Source organism: Phascolarctos cinereus, unplaced genomic scaffold (genome assembly GCF_003287225.1).
Source record: "Phascolarctos cinereus isolate Bilbo 61053 unplaced genomic scaffold, phaCin_HiC Scaffold_7;HRSCAF=346, whole genome shotgun sequence".
Taxonomy (NCBI): Eukaryota; Metazoa; Chordata; class Mammalia; order Diprotodontia; family Phascolarctidae; genus Phascolarctos; species Phascolarctos cinereus.
This window is the reverse complement of record NW_027556180.1, coordinates 142,497,129-142,517,650: the sequence shown is the minus strand read 5'-3', so window position 1 is coordinate 142,517,650 and position 20,522 is coordinate 142,497,129. Positions and strand designations below refer to the sequence as shown.

General features: G+C 35.6%; 1 protein-coding gene across 1 annotated transcript in view; it reads right to left on the bottom strand.

Annotated features, from left to right (window-relative positions):
* Positions 1 to 15,658: 15,658 nt before the first annotated feature.
* The window catches only part of LOC144454754 (glypican-5-like), a 71,530-nt gene continuing 66,666 nt past the window's right edge, over positions 15,659 to 20,522 (bottom strand). The window contains exon 2 of the mRNA XM_078147250.1: positions 15,659 to 15,855. Within this exon, the coding sequence (XP_078003376.1) occupies positions 15,659 to 15,855 (197 nt within the window). The remainder of the gene's footprint in view (positions 15,856 to 20,522) is intronic.

The window sequence follows — 20,522 nt, the reverse complement described above, 5'->3', positions numbered from 1 at the left end:
ACTCACAGGCCTAAACTCAGTACTGCTTACCAAGCAAGTTTTAACCTGCTCCGTTTCTGACCTAGGTAAGTTCACCCATCCCAGCTCCCAAGAGCTCGTAGTATTAATGCCAAATTTAGAGCAGACACTGATTAGCACTGACCACTATAATTCAGAACTCCCAAACTGCAGTCTGATGACCTCAGCCTCCCTAGTAGATGGGATTACAGGCATGCGCCACGACATCTAATACTGTTCAAAATTAAATGTTACTACACTTACCCTCTCAGAAGTTGAAAAATAAAAATATCATAAAGAAATTTTTTTCAGGTCTATTGAGCATCAATTTTCTTTATTAATATTGAATATACTCTTTGCCAAGGAAGTTTCATTTCCAACTGGAAAATTATTTATATTCCTGAAAGTTGTGTTTTCTAATTTTTAAAAAAAATATATATTTGCATCAGTATTAACCTCTGACTACTGACATGACTCCTCAAGCAGCACTGGAAATAAACATCTACAAGTGATGGAAGATTTAGTGTGAAGCAAATACTTCTATATCTGGCAGCACAAGAATGGCTTTATGTGACATAAAACCAAACAAGGATCATAGAAGTTGACAAAATTAGGTAAAGATACAAGAGTCAAGAATGATGAATTTCCTGGGAATTCTACTTACGGTCAAGTCTATGTGCACTATTAGCCACTCCATTTCCCATTCTTTTTGAGGCTCTCGCCTGTTTTTTCCCTCAATTTTATCATTTCTCCAGTCAGGAAAACTTCTTCAATGCTCCCCATCTGGGGTACTCTCTATCTCATACTTGTGATCAGGTAATCACTCCTCTCTCTGTTCACCAAATGGCCTCAACACTCCATTTAGACACATATTGGCCCTTAATTTTTTAAAGCTCAATTTAAACCTGTCTATACTCATGTAAATTTTTTTCTGGATTCAGCAAGAAAAAAACATACAGTACCAATCCCAAGCATACTTATACTCTCAAAACAAATCCTTCCACCCTCCTCCATATACAAATCAGACATGATAGATTCATTCAGAACTAGTCATACCAGAATATTTTTTCTTTACTGTTTTGACAAGGGAACTAGCCTGGGAAATCAGAAGGCTGTCATATATACATTATGCACCTATATTTTAGCAAGACATTTGGCCAAGTCTTCCATGGAGTAGTGGAAAGAGCACTAAATCGGGCATCCAGGGACTTGTAAAAAGAGAGAGCTGAACCAGATAACTCCTTCCACCTCACCATTCTATGATCTTATGAAATCTTTGTGGACAAGATAGAATGATGTGGCCCCAGATAATAGTAAAATAGGCAGGTGAATATATGTGGGATGAATCCAGATTATATTACACATACATGTACACACTCTTGTGTGTGCTTGTTCTTTGACCCCCCAAAAATGCATAATGATTTATCACTTGATAATGTGTAAATAAACCAGGGAAGAAAACAATATGATTCTTCAATTGTGTTCATATCTTCCATTCTCAAGTTAATTGCTTGTTTAAGGCTAAAGTTTCATTTTGATCACAGTCCATTAATCAATGAAAATGTGTGGATTTCCAAGTCTTATATTTGACCGCGAAGAGTCCAGCTCAGTCAACATTTGCCTACACTTCTAATTTAGGCACATTTCATTAAATAATTAGCTTTGGGAATTAAAATGCAAGTAGAAACATAATTTATTAACTCTTTTAATTATTCTTTCCTGTCACTGACATTAGCCAGCACATGATATTACAACCAGAGATTATTGAAATCAGAAGCTTGGTTATTACCATATGTTTTGGAAATGGTCGAGTATGTGTGGAGAAAATTAAATGGGAAGGAGATTTGAAATGAGACCCATAAAGTGCATTTTATTGGTTTACATAAAGACATACATTTACTGGAGGAAAAATCAATTAATAAAACATTTTATAAAACAAAACCAGGGGAACAATGTATATAATAACAATGATACTGTAATGAAAAGTAACTGGGAAAGACTTCAAAAATTTATCAGTGCAATGACCAACAAAGACTCCAGAAGCATGCTACCTAATTCCTAATAGAGAAGTTATAGACTCAAAGTGCAAGGTGAGCCATATGTCTGGACATGGCAAATATGTGGATATGTTTTACTTAACTATACTTGTTATAAGGATTGTATTGGTTTTTGTTGTTTTGGTTTTTTTTTTACCAAAGGGGAAGTTGAGGGAAAAGATAAACTAGGAATAGTTGTGAAAATGGAAGAGAACAGAAAATACAGAAGGAAACAAATACAAGCAGAATAGCTTTGACATTAACGTGTTGAATTTATTATATACTATATATTGTGCTTATGTATAATATGCCTGTATACATCATATACAAAAAACAAGCTTTACATAATAGAGATTCACAGTTTCACATATGAAGATAAATATAATTTTAAAATAAAAGCAAGCATTCTGTTTCTGTGCTTTAAAGTGACAGTACCTTAATGACATTCTAATTGTAGCTATTTGAATCCAAAGTCTTTTTCAGAAAAAAAAAAATGGCACTATCCTTTACTTCTTGCCCAATCTGTGCATAATCAGTCTCCTGGCCCTATGCAGCCCCACCATAGCATAAGCCTTAGTAAATCAATACAGTTTCCTGTACCTTAGTAACAGCTTGGACAACATGGTTAATTTGACTTTTATAATAATAAGACATCAAAGCAGAGATAAAGCAACTGGAGGAGGATTTTAAAGCCTAATTAACAAGAAAAGGAATAAAGAATTCAAAGGTAAGAAGATAGCAAGCACTGAAAAGAGGCTGGAAGTAGACTTAACCATTAAACATTCTCAGAACAATAACTGAAGAGAGCTTCTGTTTAGTTTAGAGCTTCATCAGAAATCTTCCATTTATAAATAAAGGCAGCCTAAGAAACCAACACTCTTTTGGAAGAAAATCACTCTTATTAAGAAACCCTCACTCAGAATACACTCCTCCCTGCCCCCCCCCCCGGCCCTGGTGAGGCAAATTGGCAGTTGGTAATAGAAATTGTCCACAAGAGTGGCAAAGAGTTAAGGACCCTACTTCTAGTAATTATGGAAAACAAAGAGAATTTTAGAGTGGCCTACAGAAGGTCTGCTATTTTTTTTTTATTCTTCCAGGTCCAAAAGTAGGTATGTTGACTCAAAATTAAAGTTGATTTCCCTATTACAGAGGATAAAGGGCATGAGAAACACCTCCCTCCTCTTCAAGTTATCTGGGAAAAGGGAGAGTTCCTTGAAAAAAAAATAGGCAATATTTTAAAGGGATTTTTCTTTTTTTTTTTAGTATGAAAATGTATTTTAAACTTAAATGCAAAATAAGAAAAAAAAACATTGCCATGTACACAGCGGAACACAAAAGATTCAATATAAAGCAATAAATTTCTGTTTCAAGAAAACCTATAATGAATACAACACATTATTTTTAAAGCTGTCCATCTTTTCTTTGCTTCCTTGTATGTTTTTTTCCTCTGCTGTGCACTTTTTACTTTTACAACTGTGTGTGTATACACACATATATATACACATATACACATACATACATATACATAGATATTCATAAACATACACATATACCCTGAAACACATATACATAAAATCATACTATGCATATTTCCACTTGTGTGGATAGGTGGATAGCATCTTCCCTCATATGTCCAAGTCTTTCCTTATTTTTCTAAATCCACCAGCTCATCGTTTCCTAGAACACAACAATATTCTGACCCAATCACATTTTATCTGGGAGATTGCCTATGAGAATTTTTTTCCCAACTTTCTGCATTCCCTCCCTTCTTGACTACATATATTTTGTTTATCCAGGAAATTTTTTCTTTAAAATAACCAAAATTATCCGTTTTGTACTTCAACATGGCTCCCATAATATGATTTAAGGTTTTATGATATGATTCAGTAGTAACTGAATTTTGTTCCTTCGCATCATTTTTCCCCTGGTTTCCTTGAAGTACCTGACCCTCTGCTTTTCCAAATGAACTCTGTTATTTTTTTCTGACTCAGTAAGATAACTTTTTTTAGAAAATTAATTGGGATGGCATTATATAAATACATTAGTTAGGTAAAACTCATTTTTTATTATATTAGTTTTACCTATCCATGCACAATAAATATTACTTCAATTATTTAAATCTAACTTTGTATAAAAGATTTTTTATGTTTATATTCATATAGTTCCTGTGCCTGTTTTGGCAAGCAAAATCTCATATTTTTATACTCTCTAGTTATTTTATATGGTCTAAAACTATTGATTAAGATGGCTGATGCATAGTCTAGTTTCCCTATTTTTTTTTCTTTTGATTAATCTGATTTTATCTTCAACTTTGTCTGAGATCATGATTCCTGCTTAACATAACAAATTCTACTCTTGACCTTTATTTTATGTTTATATCTCTCATTTTTGTAGCATTTCCTGAAAGGAGGAATTTCTTACTTATTATTCAATTATTACACTCAATTTATTATTGAATAAAAAGGATTTTTCTTTAAAAAATGAAAGAGGCAGGAAAAAAAGTCCTAACCAAAGCAAGAGGTTGGAGGACTAAAGAATGTGACAGAAGAGGAAGGACAGAAGGTGAAAGAACCTTTAGACCTAGTCCAATAGAGTGATGCTTTTCATAGACCAAGAAGTAGGACTCTTAAAAGAGCAGCTTCTTGTACTTGAAAGAGTGATGGTGCCAGTCTATAGGTACCACCAAGAAAGAGATCATCCAATACTGATCAGAGGCAGAAGTGACAGAAGTATGCAGCAATTCCCTCCTGAAAGATACTCAAGTCAACATACACCAGCCTGACAAAAACAATATGTTGCGTAGTGCAATGGCCATAATGCTAGACTTGCAGATAAGACCTAAGTTCTGATACTTTTGTGGATATTCATTACCTGTATGACCATGGGCAAATTACTTAACCTCTGGGAACCTCAGTTTGCTCCTTTGTAAGATGGAGATCATATTTTACAATATCTGTTTTACAGAATTGCTGCCAAACTCAAATGACAATTTATGGAATGTATTTTGTGAGCTTTACAGGGCTTTAAAAATGTCAGTTATAATTAGCATTGTAGTTTCTAGTCTCATAAGAATACAAACTTGATTTATTTTCAGATATATCAGAGATCATCTGTAGTTATCAATTAGTGACTATAAAAACTAGAGAGTATAACCCAAGACAATCTTGTATTTAATCAAATAAATAGCACAATATTGTATTTATTAAAATAAACCTAGAGCAAATTATTCTACTCAGTAAATTAAAAGTATAAGTATCCCTCTCTTAATAGAGTAACTATATTCCAACCAAGTTTTCCATAAGGCAGATAATTCCACTTCCCTGTGTCTTCCATTATAAAATTAGAAAGGGGCAGTTGGTGGACACAGTGGATAGAGCACTGGCCCTGGATTCAGGAGGACTTGAGTTCAAATCCTACCTCAGACACATAACACTTACTAGCTGTGTGACCCTGGGCAAGTCACTTAACCACACTGTCTAACCAAAAATAAATAAAATAATTAATTAATTAAAATAAGATAAAATAGAATTAGAAAGATAGTCTACTGGGGGCAGGGAAGAGGGAAAGGGAGAAGTGGCTACTGTTATAACTGTGTACGCAACAAGTCATTTTTAAACATAAATGTATATATCCATTTATAACACAGGTACAGATAATACAGATACACACAAACAAAAATCTCCAATTATCCAAAGGATCAATGTTGTGATTGATGGGGGTATTCCTTGCATCTTTCATTTCCTTCTATAAATGTAAAATGAGGTTGTACCCAATGTGCTGGGGGTAGTGTTTTTTTCTACATGAGGACATCAATTGAATACATCAGCTGTCCATTGATTATCCTTCATTCTCCTCACTTTGCTAGTCCATCTTATTTTTTATTATGCCTTTCTCTGATGCCATTCTTTACATTGACTTTCCTTTATAAGTCTTTCATTGTTTATAATATGTTCCAGCCTGCTCACAACGACGATGTGTCTCTCCATTGTCTTTCGGTCAAATTCCCAACTTCAGTTCTTCAGAGACTAGCATTTCATGACTCACAGTCACACAACATGACTAGAAGAATGTTGTTGTTTTTAAAAAAAATAGACTTCTCTTTCTGGAGGAACTTTCAGAGCATAAAAAAAAAGGTATGGAGTTTCTCAAAGGCAATCCAGCCCATTTTCTTTCTCCTTTTTCAATTGTGAGACCAGCTCATTATTCATTTGGAATGCCAGTATAAGGTTAGATAGATAGATGCAGCTATAGCTACAATCTCTCTACATTATTCATCCAATTGCATATTATGTTCTAGACAACAGGCAATGGAAAAGAGCACAGCTCTGGAGCTAGAACATAAGTCAGAGATGATCTGTTTGGTCCAACTCCCTCATTTTATAGATGAGGAAACTAACTCAGGAAGGTGAAATGACTTGCCTAAGGCCATATAAGTAGTAAGCATCAAAGGCAGAATTTGAATGCAGGTCCCCTGAGTCCTAATTCACTGCTCTTTTCCTTGGTCTACGATGCTTCCCTTTGAATAAAGAAGATATTCTTCATTCACATAGTTTTTTTTCTGGCAAATAATTATATGCAACTCTTTTGAAAAATTATGGATCTCATTTAGGAAGCTCTTCAGTGTTTTAGAGTCAGATGAAATCAGTGCAATGTCATCCAGAACAGGAGCACTTTTATCATCTACTGGAAATTCCTCTTTGACTTGGGTGCTAGATTTCTTCTGTAATAATGATTATGAAGACTATGATGAATTTTATTTACAAAACTGTTTTGATTCTTTGCTGGGAGCTATATCCAAAACCTCTTCCCTTGCAAATTAGGCTAGTTTTTCCTTAAAAGATTTTGAAACTGTCCTTGAGATTTGATTGGCTCTGGGGACTAAGGCATAGCTCCCTGGTGTCTGGATAGAAATCAAGCAGAACACAAGAAGCTGGAGGCCTTTCCTGAGGTTTCACACTATATAGACTAGCAGAATGAATGAGATTAGTTATATCTATCTATCTTGTCTAAATTTTTTTCTTCTTTAGTCAAGCCATCCCTATTTCTTCTAACCCTTTCACCTTTGACATGAGTTTTAGACATACCCTTCCCCCATTTTCCTTATCACCCTCTAGATACTTTCTACTTTAACCATTTTCCTTTTAAAATGTGGGGCATAGAATTAAATATGATGTTCTGATAGCATCTGACCAATGCTGTGTACAGTGGGTTATGGTGTGCTTTCTACAATAAAAAAAAAAACTTTTGTTTTACTATAGACTTAAGATCTCTGATCAGTGCAACAACCAACCAGTGATGAAGCATGCTACCCAACTCCCAACAGACAGGTGATGGGCTCAGAATGAAGACTAAGACAAATATTTTTGGAAGTGTCCAATACAGAATTCTATTTGTATAGCTATTAATACTTGTTACAAGGACTTGACTGAATTTTCTTCCAAAGGGGAGGGGTGTAGAAGAAAGTAGATTTTTGTTCACTGAAAAGAATTTAATTCAATTTAAAAAAGAAAAGAAAGAATATCTTCTGTCACTACCATATGCACAGATATATCATCAAAAGTAAGTAGTGGTTCTCAGGTTAGACTTCTCAAAAGGTTTTTGGTGTCACTAGCTGTGGTCCCTGGAAGGAAGGCATAAATCTCCATTGTTATAAACTGATCAACAAATATTCCTCATTAAAAGGAAGCACCAGTCTCAACCAATGATGTCTTCTTCCTCTAAGCTCTAATCCAGCTGCTCCTATGGAGCTGCCATCATCACTCTTTGTAGGAAAAAAGCTCTTCCTTATAACTTTTTCTTCATGAAGAGTTTTAGATTTTGTTCTTCCACTTGCACCAGGAAAAGGTCCTTTTTTTATTGTGTCTTAGCATTTTTCACAAGTCTGTTTCTGAGCTTTAGTCTTTCAGTTTTGATACCATTATTATAGGCTTCCCCTGTTTTGGATCCATCCTTTGTTATTTATTTCTTTATAAAAAATAAAGAGGTAAACAATTCATGGGTTATTTTAAAACTCCTGCATTAAACATCAAAACATTGGAAAGAATCTTATATTTAATATTCTTGTCTTTATATCATGATACATTTTATGTGCAGCTATGTCCCTATTCTTTTCCATAAAACCAATAACTTTTCTGTTGATGGATTTATGAGAGTTTTAAATAAAAAGATAGAAGAGTAGTATGTTAAAACACCATCCTTTGCTGAGTGATATCATGTATAGCTGTATTTCTCACATTAGCTACTGTTCAAAGACCCTTTCCAGTCTCTTACTCATGCATAAACTGTGAAAGTGAATCCAGTAAGGAGAAATTCTTACTATCATTCAATTCCAAATTCTAAATAAACATAACTTTTTTTTTCTTATTGCTTCTGAAAAGTAAGAAGCAAGTGCCAGTTCAGAGGATATTGGAAAAGAGTACTTGCTCATGGGAAATGTATATTTATTCACAAGGTTGTTTTTGTTTTGTTTTGTTTTTACTGAAGCAATAAGAGGAATAAGTAACTATTCTATTAGGAGACTGTAAGAAATCCTTCTGGACCTGATACACTCAAACTAATAAGTTTTATAAAAAGGAAATAGTCCTATAAAGTCAAGACAATATTTTGGAAATGGTGCCTGGTTCAGTCTTATGAACTCATCCTGTACTCAAACATTTATAAGAACAGTGATTAAATTTAAAGGACAAAGTGGAAACAAAAGCAGATTAGCTACTCGAGACAAATACAGTTACAGACAAGACGACTACATTAACAATACCATCTAGTCTCTTGGCAAGCTGGTAAAATCTGTCATCAACAAAACATCAAGCTAAATATGCAACTAAATCAAATAAAGGTCTTAAAAGCATACTAACTTAAGCATAAAAACAGGCAAGATACAGTTCATTTAATGGCAAAGTTACATGCAATATCATCATCAATGAGATGGATGTAGAAGAAGAATAAATTCCAAAGCAGTTAACTGCATAGCAAACGCCAAAGAGAAAAACAGGGTGAACAGAGTCGGGGGAGGGGGAGCAGGGTTGGAGGAGAGAATGTAGAGAGTAGGAGAAAAAAGTTGAGGGTAAGGAGGGAGGAAAATAAAGATAAAGGACAGAAACAAGGAACACTCCTTTAAGGTCATTAACCATATGAGTCTGAAAGACCCTACATAAAGTGTTTCATTGTCAATTAATCCTTAAAATGAAGGCTTTAACAAGTACCAAAGACTGTGTCCCTAATCATTTTGTCTAAGGAAAGCTTTGTACATGGAAACCACACCACAAATATAAATTAAATCATATGTGCTTTTTTTTTATTTACTAGGTACTTGTCAAGGATCTAAAATTTTATGCCAGTAATCTCTCTTTTTATCTTCTCACCCCCAAGAAAAACACAGAGCCAAACACTCAAGTGGTTAAAACAATCTAACCAGAGGAAATTTAATACGTCGATATTTTTCTTTGAACTTTTAAGATACTCAGGATTTCAGAATATTTGTTGTCAGGAAATAGTTGCTTTATTAAATTAATTTTTACAAATTCAGTATTATATTTTACAGCCTATCTTTTCCTCCTGTGAAGATCTTAAATGCTCTTTCATTTAAATAGGAAATAAATAATTTTTTCCTCTGCTTTATTTTCCCTCTGCCATCATCAACATTCCTAAATTCCTAAAGGCAGTTAACAACAGGAAGTAAAACATACATAATCTTTTATAGAATTTAAAACCTGGAAGGGAACTGGAAAAGGTCTGATTCAATCTCTTCATTTTACAGATGGAAAACCTGGAGCACAGAGAAGTTAACCACTTACCTAGATCACGCTGCTATTTCTTTGAAAAACCCAAGTCTCCAGTCAGATGATATGGTTCTATGAGACTTGGTACTTTGAATCCACTCAAATCCTCTTATGTTTTACTTCTCTCAAAACTTCTCTCAAAACCTATACAAGCGAGGGGCAGCTAGGTGGTGCAGTGGACAGAGCACCGGTCCTGGAGTCAGGAGCACCCAAGTTCAAATCCAGCCTCAGACACATAACACTTACTAGCTGTGTGACCCTGGCCAAGTCTCTTAACCCCATTGCCTAGCCCTGCCCCCAAAAAAAACCCTATACAAGTGAAACTTATTCTTGCTTTTCATTTCTTCCTCCTTCCATTTCACAGAGTAACCTTTTCTGGAAATACTTGAGTTCCTACCTATCCCAGACTCTCTATTCAGTCATTTTTGATCATACCAGTTCCTGATCTTTAACCACCCTTACATATAACTGATTGGCTCCTGATGGAGAACATTTCTAGAGAAAGCTATGGAGCTTTCACATACATATGCTTTACTCTGAACCAGTTCCATTGGCAGTGAGGATCAAGCACTGCCTGCCACCCCTATCTCTCATCCCCTACTGTCAATGGAATTGGTTCAAAGAGTGAAGCATACATATGTGAAAGCTCTATAGCTTTCTCTAGAAATGTTCTCCATTAGGAGCTAATCAGTTATATGTAAGGGTGATTAAAGATCGGGAAACGGCATGATCAAAAATGACTGAACAGAGAATCTGGGATAGGTAGTTTTTTATTCTTTTGACTTTGTTTTACTGTTTCTTGAAGTCTCATGGAGTCATTAACTTACACTTGTTCAATTCAAATTTTTAAGGAATTATTTTCTTCAGTGAGCATTTGTACCTCTTTTTGCATTTAGTCAATTCTTCCTTTAAGGAATTTTTTCAGTGAATTTTTATACTTCCTTTTCTATTTGGCCTGTTTTGCTTTTAAAGGAATTCTTTTCTTTTAGTGAATTTTTATTTCTTTTACCAAGCTAATTCTCTTTTCATAATTTTCTTGTATCACTCTCATTTCTTTTCCCAATTTTTCCTCTACCACTCATATCTTTCTTTATCTCTTTCAGGAAGTCTTGATGGCCTTGGGTCCAATTAGCATTTGTTTGTGAGGCTTTGTTTGTAGTTGTTTTCCTATTGTTGTCTTCTTCTAAGTTTATGTCTTGGTCTTACCTGCTACCAAAGTAGATTTTTCTGGTCAAGTTCTTTTTTTTTGTTATTGTTGTCTACTTATTTTCCCAACCTATTTCTTGACTTTGAACTTTATGTTAAAGTTGGGCTGTGGCTCACGTGTGGGTGGGGAGGCACTGTGCTAAGCTTCAGACTTTTTTGATCTGCTGTTTTCAAAGCTAGTTCTAGGGGTCTACAAGTTTTCAGTGCTTCTAAGGTGATGTTATTCTGGGAGAGGTGTGGTTACTGCTCTCCTTGTCTGTGCTCTGGTCTTTAATCAGAAAGGGGCCCTGCTCCCTTGCAGCTACAAGTGCTAATGTTCCTCTCAGCCCTGTAATCCCTCTTGAACTGTAATCAGGTCCTCTACTTCCTTGTGACCAATCACAAGCATTCCTGTCTCCATCCTGGAACTGTGCCCCAGAACTGTGCTTATGAGTAATAGAGTCACCAATAAGCACAAACCACACCCACTGCCAGCAAAGGGTCCCCTGTAATCTCTGACTAGTTGTCTGACCCCCTTACCATCTCAGGGCTGAGAGCTCCCAAAGCTGCTCATGCTGCGATTGCTGCTGTCACCTCCATGGCCCACCACTTTTGCTCTTGCCCCGCTCCAGGCATTCACTCCCCCCCACACACACATGATGTTACAGACCTCTCCTGTGGACCTCCTAAGTTGTCTTTGAATGGAAAAATGACTCACTCTGATCTTTTGTTGGCTCTGCCACTCCAAAATTTGATTTGAGGTGTTATTTTAAAGTTGTTTGAGGGGGAGGGAGGAATTTTGGGAGAGTTAAGCTGGGTCCTGGCCCGTGCTCCATCCCAAGTATTTGAACTTTAAAATGTTACATAAATGTTAATGATTTCTTAGTTTCAATATATAATTCTATTGGTGATGATTTTTGATCTAGATATGTAATTCAGCTGGTGAGAGGAACTTCTTCTACCAATTCAAAGTAGCAAGCTCTTCTATAATTCATAATTTTAGAGAGAATCTTGATTTGCCCATGGTCATCCCATCAATAAATGTCAGAAACAATTTTGAACCCATGTCTAATGTGAAGGTTAGCACTGTATTTACTACTTGGCAGTGGTGGTGGAGAGTGGAAAGGGCTGGACCTGGAGTCAGGAAGCCCCAGTTTAAATCCAGCCTCAGATACTTACTCATTGTGTGATCCCAAACAAATCACTTAACCTTTGCTGGCCTAAGTTTCCTTATATATAAAATAGGAATAATAGTAGGACACTTTTCCCTTTCCCAAGGAAACTGAAATGATATACTAAAAGTATTTTCCCAAAATTTTCTCAGTATAATGTAAAAAAAAAAAATCCTTCAACAAAACCATATGAATTGTGTTCTAATTAATCTACATACATTCACAATACTTTTATATGAATCCCCCAAATGTCTTAGTGACTATATAAGCTTTAATAACTTAAAACTACACTAAGACTTTAGGGACACTCTGTATAAGTAAAGTTAGTCATGGGGAAGTTATATACCACACATGCATGAGTACATGTGTGTATATTCACATGTACATATTCTATTCATAGATATAGATGTCAAAGATGGAAATATGGATTGTACATATGCATGTTAGTACTAGACTATGACTCCAGGAAATGCACACCTGGAAGATAATGGAAGTATTAGTAATATTGGTGAGAAAGATCTAGATTCAAATCATGCCTCATACATATATATATGTATATATATACATACATACACACACACAAAGAGGGGTGACCCTGAACAAGTCATTTAACTGCTTTTAGCCTCAGTTTTTTCATCAGTAAAGTGGGGATAATAATAGCGCTTGCCTGACAAGATTATAGTGAAGGATATATGACATAGTTTTAATTTTAATAAATTTTAATTTTAATAATTTTAATAAAACTGTTTTCTCAAAGGTCACCACTTCCCTAACCCAATCCAATCCAGTAGTGTGTGTGTGTGTGTGTGTGTGTGTGTGTGTTTAAATCATTTTCCTTCTTGATCTTTCTACAGTCTTTAAAATTATTGACCACTCCCTCTTTTGGAAACTGTTGTCATTCCTTGGCATTGTATTCTTATATGTTAAAACACCATATTCTCACACTATATTCACAGCTCCTTCACAGGTTTGTTCTCCTCTTACAAAGCCCTTAAGGTGACTGTTCTCCATGGCTCTAACAGCTCACAATTTCAAGTGTCAAAACGTTAAGAGGAGCAGGGGATACAGCACCAGCCCTGGATTCAGGAGGACCTGAGTTCAAATCCAGCCTCAGACCAAACACTTGACACTCACTAGCTGTGTGACCCTGGGCAAGTCATTTAATCCCGTTGCCTAACCAAACTATTTAAAAAAAGGTGTTAAGAGACATGTTGTTTTCCACAGATAAGGTCCAGCAAGCAAGCTGTGCCCTGAGCTTGGCATAACAACAATCCTTTGTGCTCACCCTCTGGATGATCTCACCCTCTCGCAAAAATCACATAATTACCCTATTGCTTTGACCAGCACCAGGTGACATCTGAGATCAGACAAGCACTAAACAAGCTCAGAAAAGTACCCACATTCTAGCCATGAAGTCCTTCTATAAATCAAACTTGTCTCATTGTTGCTGTTACCCCTCATTATCAGGTCTATAACTTACTTCATAGCCATAGGTGCAAGTATTGAGATTTGCCTACACTAAAGCTCTTACTCTCCCACTAGGGGCAGGGCTCCAGAATATGTGTCCTTGCTTACAAGCCATTTTCTTCACTTTGAAATCAAACTTCTGTTTGATTCCTGACTCCCTTGTCTCTAGCCAGTTCCATCCAGTTCACACAAGTGACCCCACGTGAACTTCTTCATTTATGATATGTTGTCAAGATGACGCTGTTCTATAAGTAAAATGATCAGTAACAGCATTTCTTTGAAATACTTTAAAATGCATCTTTATCACAGAATATCTAATACCTCTAGTACAAATCACAATCCTTGGTTAATGACCTATTTAAAAATGTCTTTTACCCAACAGTTTACAATAAAAGTCAATGATAGATATAATACTACTCAGACTTTCAAAAAAACCTCACTAAATTTATAACATTTTAAAAGTTTGACATTTCCAGGGCAGCTAGGTGGTGCAGTGGACAGAGTACCAGCCCTGGAGTTAGGAGGACCTGAGTCCAAACCTGACCTCAGACACATAACACTCACTAGCTGTGTGAGTAGTTGTGTGACACTTAACCCCACCTAAAAAAAAGTCATCTAAAAATTTGACATTTCAAAAGATTTCCATATTATACTTAGTAATTTATCACTAACTTCATTTTCTTTCAACTTCAACATTATTCTAAAATTACACTACTCATTTTTATGAAACATGTCTATTTTAAAGCTAAAACTTTAATCAGCTTTGTGAATTAGTCATAGATATAAACAAAACACAAATTATTTAAACTTATTAACATTAACATGCTCATTCAAAAAATATTGTTGGTGCTCATTATGCATTAAACCAATGCAATAATTTTATATGAAGTGCTGTACAATCTAGATATTTACATGCCTGGGGTCCACAGAATAACTAATGTTTTATAAAAACAAAAATAAATTAGTCAATTATTTTTATTGCAGTAATGTGAAATTTTATAGGAGAGATTACTGAAATAAGAAACATTATCTCTTTTACTCTGCCATACAATTTTATAACACATTAATTTTTGTATTTTAATATATCATTAGAACCAAGGGAGTAAAATAAAGAAAATAGCAATGGTAGGCGTTCTGCCTTTAAGCTTAATCCCAAAGCATTCAATCTATCTCCCATCAGTGGCAATCATCAAATATTCACATATCCTAGAACATTATTATGCAGACATTCTAATACTCTTTTATTTGAAAATAACATCAGAATAAGGCAAAAACATTAGGCAAATATTTTGTCTAGTTGCATTTTTAAACATGTAATCACTAAGCCAAAAATATTGGCTCCGATGATGAAATATTATCATAGCACTCCCGAGGTAAAGGCATGGTTTGACAGCTTCCTTCTAGTAAATACTAAAAGAAAAATTACTGTTCTGTTAGCAATGGCTGCATAAGCACAACACCCCAGGGATGCAAGCCTGCAATAAGTCAAACTTTAAATCATTCATTCATGCAATATGCTTATTGAACACATACTGTGTACAAGATCGAGTATTAGATGCTGTGGAAAACACAAATGTGAATCTGCAATGTTCCTCAGCCCTGAAGATTTATAACCTATATCTAATCTAATGTTGCCCTGTGAGACCAAGCATTGTTGTGGACTGGTCACAGAATTCAAGAGGGTTTCTGGGAAGAAGACTTTGTTTCTGTATACACTGGGTAGTTAGATACTTTTAAGAAAGTTTCTGTAGGTCAGAGGGGGAAAAAATCAGATAACCTGGGGTAGCCCAAGAGCTGAAATATTTCCCAGGATAGCTTAAATCACTGGATTCTAGATCAGGTCACTTAAGCCCAACCTAATTCAAGCCATATCACACTCAGCAAGTACACAAATTCCAAACCAAAGATGGACAAAAATCTTACCATGAACATAATTGCCAATTTATTACTCAAGTCTAGGGGGTTATTAGCATATACTTTAAGAGTATTCCCCAGACTCTTTCTATGTCCAAAAGTTATAAGTTTAGATTAAGCTCCAAATTTTTAGGATATACTTGCCTTGAAAAGCAGCTGCATTGCGAGATATTAGGAATTTTAATGTAGAACTCGAAGTCTGAAGGACCTGCTGTATATCCTGCCGGGCTGCAATTTGATATCTCTCCTCCATCTTTTTAGTACAGCAAGTGGGATTTTTGGATGTGCAAACCTGAAGATCGGGACCTGGAACATGGCAAACATTTTATCATCAGAATTATTAGAGGATATCATTAGCAAATACTGTGAGAAAAAAAAAGCAATGACTTTATAACACTGCAGTAAACCATCCACTAGGCAACCAGGGCCAACCCAGGTGGCATTTTGCCACCTGCCCTGAAACTGCAACTTCTTGCCAAGTATATTAAAGCCTATCCCTTTATCTCTACCTCTACACACACATATATCCCCAACTTCCAGAGACCATGGCAGCTAAGTGATCCAGCAGACTGAGTGATGGTTTTGGGGTCAGAAGACCTAAGCTCAGATCATCTTTGACGACTTCTATAGTTCATACTAACTCACACTAACTGTTCTCACATAATCCTTCCAACTCCCTGATCTTCTAGAACATCAGTCTTAGCTCATGCACTATTTCTATTCTACCTAAGTCACACACACAGTTCAAACTTTAGGTCTTAGCATCACCAAATGCCTCCACTTCCAATATAGAACTCTAACATTCTCCTCTCTTTTAAACCTTTTCTTGTCCTCACTGCAACATCTGGTCCTTGTCCTTCATCCTGTTCTCTAAGGTCCTTACCCTTGTTCTAGACTCTCCTTTCTTCATAATCTGGATCCTATGGTTATCCAGTTAAACAAGGCACTGTCCTCCACCCCTCAATCACTTGCCCCTTTGTCCTTCCATTATTCATATTCTTCTAATTCTTACACCCAGTTTATTATCTTCTCCCCACCCTCCTCTCATCCATCTTCTATATTGCTACCCCTGTCATCTGAATATTGCTAGAGTAAATCACATCATACAAGCTGGTTTGAGTACAAATTCATATTATTTAACCTTGACAGATCCCTCAGAAATGCAAAAAAATCCTTAAAATCTTCTCTGATTGATGATTTACCATATACTTCACAGGGATAGTTCCAAAACTTATCCTCTTTTCTTAAGACTCCAGCCCTTCTGTTAAACAAATGATCTTACTTCCAATTTTATTACGCAGTTTAAGCCATCTGTGATGAGCACATTCACCTTCTCTCCTCTGTACCTCACAACTCCTCTTGACATTTACCCACTGAACTCTCAAATGCTCTAATCTCAGAAAATAAGATAGCCTTCTTCCTTGCCAAGGTTAACCTTTCTCCTCATCCCCTTGAACTGATCTCCTGGTCTGTTGAATCTACCCCTCAATCATTTTCCCTCACATTAAATCTCTCCCTTCCTCTTCCTTCTCCACTACCTACAAAAATGTTCATTTCTCCTCTAGCCTTAAAAAAAAATCAAACTTTTGTTTTCTCATTCCCTCCAACTATCATTATATCTTTCTCCGATATCTTTTTTTCTTCTATTTCCTTATTCACCCCCATTTGCTCCTCAATCCCTCTCTAACAATTGACCTTTCCATTCTATTAAAACTGCTCTCTCAAAATGAAAATTTAAATGACTCTGAGGTACCACCTCACTCCTATCAGACTGGCTAATATGACAGAAAAGTGAAATGATAAATGTTGGAGAAGATGTGGGAAAATTGGAACACTAATGCATTGTTGGTGGAGTTGTGAACTGATCCAACCATTCTGGAGAGCAATTTGGAGCTATGCCCAAAGGGCAATCAAACTATGCACACCCTTTGATCCAGCAATACCACTACTAGGTCTGTATCCCAAAGAGATCATAAAAAAGGCGAAAGAATCCACCTGTACAAAAATATTTTTAGCAGCTTTCTTGTGGTGGCAAAGAGTTAGAAATTGCCCATCAACTGGGGAATAGCTTAACAAGTTATGGTATATGAATGTAATGGAATGCTATTGTTCTATAAGAAATGATAAGCAGGCAGATATCAGAAAAACTCAGAAAGACTTATATGAACTAATGCTGGGTGAAGTAAGAAGAGTCAGGAAAACATTGTATACAGCAACAGCAACACTGTGATGATTAACTATGATAGACTTAGCTCTTCTCAGCAATGCAATGATTCAAGACAATTCCAAAAGACTCGTGATGGAAGATACTAACTACATCCAGAGAAAGGAGTATGGAGTCTGAATGAAGATCAAAGCATAGTATTTATACTTTTTTTATCTTTTGATTTTTCTTTCTCATGGCTTTTCCTTTTTGTTCTGATTCTTCTTTCACAACATGAGTAATGTGGAAATATGTTTAACATGATTGTACATGTATATTTTATATCAGATTGCTTGCTATCTTCAGGAGGTGGGTAGGAGAAGGAGGGAGGGAAAAATTTGGAACTCAAAATTTCACAAGAATGAATGTTGAAAATTATTTTTACATGTAATCGGAAAAAAAACAATATTGAGGGGAAAAAAGGTCCTCTCTCAAGACCATGCCCCCTCCCCCCAAAAAATGGTCATAATCCCAGAGAGAATAGATACATACTGCTTTCTTAATGCAAATGAATGCTCTCATACCTTTGAAAATACAAACCAAAGAGTCTAAAGCATAAAAAAACTACAAAGAATAAGATGCAATAATTAAATCTGTCGTAAATTGTGCTTGGACTTTTTCAAGAAAAAGGCTGAATAGCATTCACAAACACATTCATTCCTAATGTTCTTCACTGCTGTACATCTAGTATTAAAAGAAATTCTTGTGATTAATAACCATTTTCACATTTTTATATTTTAAATAAAAAACTTTCTATTTGTATTCTGAAATTAATTATCTGATATATACATATATGAAACACTGAAGTTATTTGTTTGAATTTCAAGTAGTCAATCAACTTAAACTGAGGAGTTCAGAAGCCAGAACTAGTTGTTTTCCATTTAAGGGCTATTTCATCACCGTCTGTAAAGGACATTGCCCAATGTCAATCACAATACAAAAACTTGACAAAGGTTAGTCATTAAAAGTAATCATATTCACCACCGACCACAACAAATCATGGAAGCAACATTTTAAAAAGAAGGGGAAAAAAGACAGTAACCAGAATTGGCTGTTCCAGAGGATGCTTGCCTGCTAGGTAACCCAGGATATTCTTACAGCTTTCAGAAACAGAGAACAAGAATGTTGAAGCACCCTCCTCTCATTCACATTTGACCACTCTGGTAAGCAGTGTGGTAATTTAACCAAGTGGAAGTCTACAGAACCATGACTAATACTTTTATAGGTTTCTTTTATATTCTTTCCCCTCATTCATACAAGATCATAAATTAATTTCTGCCATCCAATATCAGAACAACCTGCCACACTTATGCCCTCTTTCTCTTCCTTTAAATACCTTCCCCATGTTCCAAGTAACCACACTGTGATGAAATAAAGGTGAGGTATTCCAAGACAAAGACTTTTTAATAAGGTAAATGCCATCTTCCCTCCAACAGATGGTCACAGCTCCAAAATGGATCCCACTAAAAAGATAGAGAGGATGGAAGTGGCAAAAGCATGGAAAGGAAGGCTCACCTCATATTCTTCAATGTGGGAAAGCAACATGAACTCCAAATACCCAAATACTGAACATTTACTCATCATAAAGGATGAATGCTCAATCTAAAGCATATAGTCTCTCTAATTCCATGGTTGGCATGAAGCCAAAAGCACTCTCTTGGGAATGTAGAGTATCTTTATTAGTCTTTGAGGCACCATCATTACCAGTTCTGCTAGAGATAGAACATTAGTATACTCATGGAGCCACCTGATGTTTTTAAGACAGTGGCTTTTTAGGAGTTAATGATCTGTACAGTTCCCACAGTGACAAGATGGTCTTGACATGCACCAAGGGTAACAGAATAGCTAGCCATGTCTTCTATCATCCTGAGTCTTCTCCATGTCATCAAAAACATGCCTGGTTTTTATATGCCATTATCACAAATTGGCTATATCAACATTTTCACTGCATAGTTTTCCCCACTGTTCTTGACTTAAACCTCTACTCCAGAGATGTTAGAGCAAAACTCACAGCCTAACCTGGCCAGAAACTCTTCTAAAAATGAATTGAAAATTTTATCATTCTAAATTTTTGTAATATCTTTCTATCCACATTTTAGACAGCAAAGCAATTTTGGATTGTGAAACTATGGCATCAAAGGATAGGACACATTTCCAGATTCTTTCTTACCACTTCTAAAAATGAAACATGCAAGACCACTAAAAATATTATTTGGGTGAAATAATTGATATCAAGCACCTAGACATAAGTCTTTAGGGCCACTCCCTAGAAAGTATTTGATCAACATTTAACACAACAGTATAAAGACTACCCAACAGAAAAGGAGGTCAAGTAAGTACTATAAACCAACTCTATGTTTTGAAATATGTGAAGTGACATTGAACACTCCTGTAATGATTTAAGAAAAATTTGTTATGGAAGAAGGGGGAGTACAAAACAATTTGATCATTTGTGTTCCTCTGTTTTTACCCTACAATATGAATTTAAAAACCAAAACATCTTTGATTCAGAAAATTTATTGATTCAAGTGATATGTCAGGTAATGGTTTTGAATTAAGATTATTTAAAAAGATTAGGGTACTCAGTTTTTGTCTCAGCAAACTCTAGGGGGGGGAAAGGCTAAAAATCTTCTAAAAAAGTCAGGTATTTTTCTACCACTGAGTTATATTGAAGCTTTAGAATAAATGTGTGGGATGGGCAGCAAGGACAATTCTGTTCATATAAAATAGTATACTTCCAATCTGACATGTTAATTGCACAGTCCCATTA